Below are 8,947 nucleotides of genomic sequence, written 5' to 3'. Positions count from 1 at the left end.
ATCACAGCTGACTATGGTAGCTTTTAATCCTGAAGCATGAGAGGCAGAGGCAGGTGGACCTCTGTGAGTCTGAGGATACCCTGGTCTACATGCCAAGTTCCAGGCCAGCCCAGGGCTACATACAGAGACCCTGTGTCAATAAAACAAAATAAAAGATTAACCATCACATCTGTCAAATGCTGTGCTGTAGTTATGGTGATGATCATATGAGTTCTATCCCCCAAATAATTTACATTAATTTATTTGCAGATGTTGAACCATACTTGAATCTCTGGAATAAAATCAGTTGGATCATGATGTGTGATCTAATCTATTAAATCTGTTCTTGCAGTGTGCAAGAATTTTTTGAGAATTTTGTGTCTATGTTTATCAGAGAAATTGGTCCACAGCTTTCCGTTTTGTTGTGTACTTATCCACTTTCTTTAAAAATATATTTTATTATTTTCATGTGTATGTGTGTATTGCGTGCATGTAGGTAAGTGCATCTGTGTCGTGCAATGCCTGAGGAGAACAGAAGAGGCTGTTGGATCCCCTGGAACTGGAGTTACGGACAGTTGTGAGCTGCCATGTGGGTGTTGGGATTTGAACCCGAGTCTTCTGCAAGAACAGCCAATGCGCTTAGCCGCTGAGTCGTCTCTCCCGCCCCTTATTCACTTTTTGTGTCAGGGTAATACTGGCTTCATAAGATGAAGTCGATAGCATTCTTTCTCTTTGTATTTAATGGAACAAATTGAGGATCATTAGTGTCAGTTCTTCCTTAAAGGGCTGGAAGAATTCAGTTGTGAATCTGCCTGATTTGGGGCTTTTATTAGTTGAAAGATTTTTAAATTACTGCTTCATTCTCTTTGCTTATTATATATCGGCTTATTTTTTCAATCCTCGTGAATTATTTTTTAAATATATTTTATTATTTTTATTTTATGTGTATGAGTGTATTGTCTGCATGTATGTGAGTGCACCCATGTCGTGCAATGCTGCGGAAGTCAGAAGAGAGCATCAGATTCCCCTGGAACTGGAGTTAAGGTTCATAGCCATCATGTGGGTGCTGGGAATCGAACCTGAGTCCTCTGCAAGAGCAGCCAGTGCTCTAAACCGCTGAGCCATCTCTGCAGCCCCCTGAATTTTCTTTTTTTGTAGTCCATTTGTGTTTGGATACATTTTAGATACATTTGTATCTATTCTCAATTTTCCAGCGTTTTGGAATATGGATTTTCTAAGTATTCCTTAATGATCTTCTGGGTTTCATTGTCATCTATTGTAATAACTCATTTTTCATCTCTAATCTAATTCATCTGGATCGTTCCAACCCTTTCAGGAGTTTGGTTAAGGTTTTGTCAATCTTTTCACAGAAACAACTATTTGTCCCATTGATTCTATTATCCTTTTTTTTTTTTCATTTTAAACAAGAAGTTTATTTAAACAACAAGACATTTCACTTGAAGGAAAACTACTTAGGATTTATTTTCTTTCCAGAGTAATTTAACATTGTCAGGTGGGATAATCCTTACCTGTTCCTCCTATTGGAGGGCAGATAAAAAATGATGATTGGAGTTCACATGATGTGTGATTAGCATCTCTGTGTATTCAGGACTTGCTACAACCTGATTATTCCTATCTGATTCACTGAGAATCACTTACTTAAAGACAGACTGCCCTACATGTAAGCTGCGCAAAAAAAAAGTTATAAAATGTTCCTTGGTTTTACAATAATAAATTCTCCAATTAAACAAGGCATGCAAGAGCTTTGTGGTGTTGGTTTTTTGGTGAAACAATGAGAGCAAAGTAGCAAAATAGCTGCAATATAAAGATAAGAGCTGACTAGGCAGACCGCTAATGGACAAGGAGAGCTTCCCATACCATCTCCATTTCATATCAACCAAAACATAACACCAGCATTTAGATTACAAAGAAAAAAGTGCAACATGCTCGTGCACCTACACCAGTTACTTTATGTACAAGAAAGGAATAGGGAAGGAAAACGAAAGAATAGAGAAAACTAGACTGTAATAGTGGGGTGTGCTGTGGCCAAATTACAGCTTTCTAACTGAGAATGGGTTGTTGGTCTATAACAAAAGCCTGGAGTAAAGTGGCAGGCTCCCTTTTCAGTAGCTGCCTCCTGTCTGCTGCTGGGGCACATCAACTGTATCGTCTCCATTTCCAACTTTTCAGCATGTGTTTCAAAGATTGGCAAGTCAGCTGATGGACCTCAGGCTGCTCTGAGTTTTCTATCACCATGTACAGAAGTAAAACCCGGACAGACCGCTCCTGAGAATGAAGGAACCATCATATCTGACCCCTACATGGAGACTCCAGTTCTTTGAGTGGCTGTGAAGACAGGGTTAAAACTCACGATGATGACAAATTCTTGCATTACATTCACAGGTCACAAAATAAGAACTTCATGTTTTTCATGCGTCTTTGGGTCCTTCATGTGACAAGACTGATTGAACACATCCAGTTTTCCTCAGATGAGGATATTGTGCTGCACATCCCTGTCCACACACCCTACTGCATTTGTACTGAGTCATCGGGCTGCATTTCTAGAGGGAGAGCTCCAGCTAAGACACATTTTAACTGCTATTGACCTTTGTAATCAGGAAAGTTTCGTGGTCACCAAGGCAACTGTAACTGTAAACAAGTATTTTGTTCCCTTTTCAAAGGACTTTGGCTCCTTGGCCAACAATATGCTTCTCCAACTGGAAATTTTGGCTGAGAACTACAGTGAGTAGGAAGAGATGATAGAGATCAATTCAGAAGGACTTCACCACCTCCTAATGGAGACAGGTAAGCACAAGTAGGCACGAACTGTGAGCCTGTAGTCATTCGCCAAGAAGACAATGACTTTGGGAAAACACATTGAACTGCTACTTGTTGATCGTCTCTGAAGAAAATGAAGGAAACACACGGGAAATAGCTAAATCCCTAAAAATTATTTATCATATGGTAATGAAGGAACTCTAGGATCCAATGAAAGCAACGTGGAAGAAGGCATTATATTATAAATCTGCTTTATTTAGCAATTACCAGAAAGCAAAGATCAGAGAAGGGCACAGACTCTGTACGTCACAGGACTGGTCACTTGTGCTATCACAGTTACTGCCAGGGAGGTTCCCAACACTGGAAATGGGGTTTCCTCAGACCTGGAAACTAAAGGGGAGCTTCCCCTTCTCTCAAGTAGAACCCAGACAATGATTTCCAGAATGAAATGGAGAGAGATACCCTCTCACAGAAGGCCTCAGAAACAGAAGTCGGGAGGCAGGAGCCTGGTAATCTAGATACAACAGAAGCACCAAATGTGATCGGATTGTGATGTGAAGTCAGAGGTTGAGGTCTAAAGCTGAGCAATGGGCACCCAGGAGGAGCAGATTCAGAGGAGTAATGAGACATGTGGCCCCTCAGCTCCACCTAGAGAGCAGAGGTGGAGGCCAGCAAGACTAGCACCTGAGCAGAGGGTCTGCAGCCAAGGGGACCAGGGGTCAGGGGACCAAGCCCTGGAGCAGGACTTCAGTGCCGGTAGCTCTTCCTGCTGGAGGAGGTGGTCGTGGTGTACTTGACGGTAGAAGAGCTGCCACCGGCGGAGCTGAGGCCACTCCCGACGCCTCTGCCACTGCTGGAACTGAAGCCCCCGCCAAGGCCATGGCCACTGCTGTAGGAGTAGCTGCTGCTTCCGCCACCCAGGCCGAAGCCACTGCCCGCACCGCTGGCGCCGCCATAGCCGCTGGAGACGGTGGACTGCACCACAGCTGTAAGGGGGAGAGGACACAACAAACACGATGAGCTCGCTCTGTCCACTGATCCGGGTCCCAAGGGCTGGGCGGGGAGGCAGGCAGCTCAGTACTTACAGATGTTGACTGGTCCGACACCTTCACCATTCAACCTAGGGCAGGAACACAGCAGGTGAGAACTAGGCAGCCATCACCCCAACCCTGTGGGAAGCCTCACTCTGGAGACCGTTCATCCCGACAGTAGCCATATGGCCACAGCTGGTGCTGCCCAGCCTTGTGCTCGGTGCCTCACGCTCTGGAGATGTCCCCAGAGGATGGAGGTGTGAGTTACCCACCTGCACTCCTCTCCTTCCAGCAGCTTCCTGTAGGTGGCAATTTCCACATCCAGGGCCAGCTTGACGTTCATGAGCTCCTGGTACTCCTTCATGAGCCTGGCCATGTCCTGCTTGGCCTTCTGCAGGGCGTCCTCCAGCCCTTCCAGCTTGCTCCTGGCATCCTTGAGGGCCATCTCTCCACGCTGCTCAGCATCAGCAATGGCGGCCTGCAGGTTGGCGCACTGGGTAGGGAGAGCAAGAGAAATGAACTTGAAGTGTGCTTCTGTAGAGAGGGTTAGCCTTAGATCTTTGTACCTATAAGGTCAAGTCTAGGAGACTGGAAATAATGAACACAACCTCCGATTCTTTCTGTCTCCGTACCTGCTTCTTAACGTGGTCGATCTCAGATCTCAGCCTCTGGATCATGCGATTGATCTCAGCAATCTCTTGCTTGGTGTTGCGCAGGTCATCCCCGTGTCTGCCTGCTGTGACCTGCAGCTCCTCGTACTGTGGGTCAATTGAAGAGGGAAAATTCATACCGGTTTTTTACATGCAAACAAGCAAGTTTACTTCTAAGTAAGGCATGAAATAACATTGACATTTATCATCTAAAGTCAAGAGACACTTTAGCAGACCATAAGTTGACAGTTACTTAGGGACTGACAGTGCTCTGTTCTGTTTCCTGAGGGCTAGTATTCAGACGGAAACTAAATCAAAGGCAGCAAGGTCTTTATCCATAACAGCTCTCCTTCTGCCTCTAGCACTTTTGCTTCTTAGACTAGAGAAGAATTCTACAAGTGAAAGTTATGTTTGCTGTGAGAGGACTCCAGCTTCTTTTCAGTAAATCTCCAACCTCCAGTGAATTCAGGGACTTTTGGAATTCAGAGTGGGACCTTGACATTCCTCGGTAGCTGCCTATTCACCACTCACCTTGGTCTGGTACCAGGACTCAGCCTCAGCCCGGCTTCTCTGAGCAATCTCCTCATACTGGGCCTTGACTTCGGCAATGATGCTGTCCAGGTCCAGGCTGCGGTTGTTGTCCATGGACAGGATCACGGATGTGTCTGAGACATGGGTTTGCAGCTGAGACAGTTCCTGTGGAACAGAAGAGCCCGACTCAGCAATATTCTTGTAAGATTGGGAGTGTAGTTCAATGGTAGAGTACTTGCTTAGCATGCACGAAGTCCTGAGTTCAATCTCCAGCACCACCAAAAACAAACAACCCCCTCCCCCGAAACAAAAACACTAGCATCCCAGTGATGATTCACATGAGTAAAGGAATTCTTAGAAACATTGAGCTGGGTGCTGCCATTCGTTCCTACTTTAAGTAGAAACGACCCAAAGCCCATGCTGCCTATTTTGAGTGCATTGGGAAAAGAGCCACAGGATTTGGGGATTCCAGTACTGCACAGTTCACCAGGTGGTGCTAGGATCACACAGGGCTGCTCTGGGGTTGGCTAAGTGCCTTACGGAGAGGCTGAGCCTGGAGCTGGAACTTTCTAAACAAAGACCTAGATTGTTTTCCTCTTAGTGCTGTAGATATCCACTGAAGGCACATCCTTCTAGCCCATGGAGAAGGCATAAGGAGAAATCTAGTTGCAAAGCTTGTATGGTACAAAACCCTCAATGCCTCTCTTTCCACTACTGTCCCACTCACTTGTTCTTGAAGTCCTCCACCAGGTCCTGCATGTTCCTCAGCTCTGAGTCCAGGCGGCCTCTCTCGCCCAGGATCCCATCCAGCTGCCTGCGGAGGTTGCTGATGTACTGCTCGAACAACGGCTCCAGGTTCTGCCTCACAGTCTTGGTGCCCTGCTCCTGCAGCAGGGTCCACTTGGTGTCCAGGACCTTGTTCTGCTGCTCCAAGAACCGCACCTGGAGAGGGCCGGGTGTGAGAAGGACAAGTCTGGGCTTTGTGCTTCTGACCCTTTCGCCAGCAGGTGCCTTCCATCACAGGCTATCTCCCCAAACCCACCCTGTGTGCAGTGCCTGGCCCTGGTTCTGAGAGGGACAATCTGGAGTGAAGCTCCCAACATCCCCCCTCTACTGAAGCCAAGTCCCTCCTGCACTGCACAGCCAGCACTGCAGTGGCTCATTGCAGTGTGGTCCAGTGCAGGGGATCTGGGAAGCTGACTGCCCTGCGGCTGCTTCTGCCTCTGTGCAGTCTTCCCGTTATGTGAGGCACTGAGCTCATCCCTGTGCACTGTGATCAGGCACCCTTATGGGGCAGCCTCTGGAGGAGAGGAAATCAGACCCTGCCTTTCATCGGCCAGCCTAAATAGGAGCACAAAGCCACAGAAAACCAGCTAGAAACAACGGTGGCACTGGAGCAAAGCCTAAAGCCTCCCCTGTTCAGCATTTAAACACTCGATTGTCTACTAAGGAACGTGTCTCACCTTGTCGATGAAGGAGGCGAACTTGTTGTTGAGGGTCTTGATCTGCTCTCGCTCCTCAGTCCGCACCCGCTGGATGGTGGGGTCGATTTGCAGGTTCAGAGGAGTGAGGAGGTTCTGGTTGATGGTGACCTCTTGGATGCCTCCAGGTGGGCACACGGGGAAGCCAGCGCCCCCATAGCCACCACCGAAGCCAGCTCCACCACCGAACCCAAAGGCACCACCAGCTCCACCACCAAAGCCAAATCCACTGCCGGCTCCTCCTCCATAGCCAAAGCCTCCTGAGACGCGGCCGCCGTATCCTGCTCCGATGCCACAGCTGCCCCCTCCGATGGAGATCCTCTGGGAGCCGCCAACACCATAGAGGCTCCTGCTGCCAAAGCCGGCTCCTCCACACACTGCCCCGCTGCCACCGCTGCCCCTGGAGCGGCTCACAGACACACTGCTGAAGCCAGAGCGGTTGAGCCTGGGGACTCTGGCTGAGCTGGCGCTGAAGCCACGGTGGCTGCTGGTTTGGCTCCGCACAGTGGTCTTGGTGGACATGGTTCCTGGAGATGAGAAGACTGGGAAGCGGAGATGCTGAAGGGCAGAGCTGAGCAGATGAGTGTGAAGCGCTCAGGGCAGCGGTTTATATGCTGTGCAGATGGGCTGGGCTGGGTCCCGAGGTGAGCTTGCAGAGTGGGCAGGGCTAGGCTTTACAAATAATGAGATCACCCCCAACTGCTAGAAAGGTATGATACATGGAGATTGCTTTTGGCTTCCTTTAGTAATGGAGAAATTCTCCTGCCTTCCAGCCTTGACTTGATCCAAACACAATGAGCCTGGACATAAAATCTCTGAAGTCATGAATTAGTCATGCTCTCAGACAAAGGAGACAAGGAGCTGATCTGTGATAATTGTCCCTTCCTCCTGCTTACTTAGACACTCCCTGTTGCCCCCTCACCACACAGGTTTTCTCCTCCACCTGCACCTCCCTTCCCAGCTCAGTTGGACTCTCCTTGAAGTGGGATTTGCCCAATATCCCAGGCTAGAAACGGCCTACTGCATCCAACTTGTTCTGTATGTGCTAGATGCCCTGACTGATGGTCTCATAACCCTCCTTTCTAAGTTCAGAGAGTAGAGAAGGTGACTCCCCTCCCCACTTGAAGACTAACCTTGTAATTAACTGCCCTTGGCACTGTCCTGTGGACAGGGACAGACAGCGCCTGAGCTCTGCAGGTGCTCCATCCCGGCCGGCACCTCCCTTCTTAGTGTTTGCTTTCCCATCAATCTGCCTCTCGTGCAAAGCAGTCTTTCCAGTGGACATTCAGACACCGTCCTCTCTGCTGTTTTGGTATGCTTTCTTAGAGTTTAAGGCACCTCAAGTGAGCAAAACCACAGTCCCAAAGGCATTCTCAAAATTTTTATTCCCCTCAATTTGGACATTTCTTAGGACTCAAGAATCAGAAGTTTTAGCAGGGTGTATCCAGAAAGTCGAGGGGCATATAGAAGCAATGAATCACTAAAATGCGCCCTTACAAGTATGGTGATTTCACAAGTCAATTCTCAACTTATTTTTCTAATCTCAGTTCTTGAAACCTCAAATCTCTGGACACCTCAGAAGGAGGCAGGCTGGTCAAATGAGAGCAGAGCTTGCTTTACGGGGGAATGAGATTCATTTTTTCCAACCCAGGCAAGAAGATCAGTGCATGAGGAAAACAGAACAATTCTAGGTGTGTTCTCTGAGAACGTGTAGCTAAAGGAGCAGTGGTGGGAGGCAAAGCCACCTCCCACACTGAACAGACCTGTGCAAGCTCTGTTGCTGGTTTGAATTTGGTTCCTGCACAATGGGGACACAGCATCCAGGAAGGTAGGAAGTTTTCTACCCCCAAAAGTGCTAACTCAGCGTCTGGCAGGAGAGCAATGCCTTCCCTAGACAACGGAAGCAGCTGTCCTCCCTCCACCCTGTTGCACAATGCTTCACCAAGAATGTGCTTCCACCCAGTTCTGGGAAACAGGTGCTTCTTAAGACTCGTGGTCCGGCACACTGATTCACTCTTCCTTGGGTTAGGGGCATTAGGTAGGGTGTGGTGGGAAGGCAAGGTGGAGAGATCAATTAGGGGCAAGATTTATCTGCCACTGCTCTAATTTATATCTATGTCAATATCTGTAACTGGCTTTCACACTATGACAGACAAGACCTTAAGTATTGGCTTAAGTGACTTGCAAAGCCCTAAGTATTTATTTGTTCCTTTAAAGAAACTCCTTGCTTGGGGCTGGGAAGATGGCTCCGCAGTTGCGAGCTCTGATTACTCTTGCAAAGGACCAGGATTCAAGTCCCAACACTCACATGACAGCTAACAACCATCCATAAATCCAGTTCCAGGAGAATCTGACACTCTTCTGACCTCCTTGGGCATTGCACAACACAGGTGCATTTATATACATACTCACACATACATACAACACAGGTGCACTTATATACATACATTCATACAAAATAAAAATAATAAACAAATAATAAACCTCCAGAGCAGAG

At 47.8% G+C, this 8,947-nt stretch overlaps 1 protein-coding gene and 1 non-coding gene across 2 annotated transcripts; one reads left to right on the top strand and one right to left on the bottom strand.

The window, feature by feature from the left end:
• The first annotated feature begins 1,485 nt into the window (after positions 1 to 1,485).
• LOC115071524 lies at positions 1,486 to 1,620 on the top strand. Its single transcript, XR_003850602.1, has one exon. It is a non-coding gene; the product is annotated as a U8 small nucleolar RNA (small nucleolar RNA).
• Positions 1,621 to 3,422: 1,802 nt separating this feature from the next.
• Positions 3,423 to 6,989, bottom strand: LOC103739570 (keratin, type II cytoskeletal 6A-like). The gene is given in 7 exon segments (XM_029566881.1): positions 3,423 to 3,743; positions 3,843 to 3,877; positions 4,061 to 4,281; positions 4,421 to 4,546; positions 4,970 to 5,265; positions 5,596 to 5,911; positions 6,433 to 6,989. Coding segments are annotated over 7 exon segments (1,773 nt in total). The 5' UTR covers positions 6,973 to 6,989; the 3' UTR covers positions 3,423 to 3,504.
• Positions 6,990 to 8,947: the final 1,958 nt, after the last annotated feature.

This window comes from Nannospalax galili, unplaced genomic scaffold (assembly GCF_000622305.1).
Source record: "Nannospalax galili isolate Female #2095 unplaced genomic scaffold, S.galili_v1.0 scaffold979, whole genome shotgun sequence".
NCBI lineage: Eukaryota > Metazoa > Chordata > Mammalia > Rodentia > Spalacidae > Nannospalax > Nannospalax galili.
Note: the sequence above shows the minus strand (reverse complement) of the source record. Positions and strands in the feature narration are given on the sequence as shown.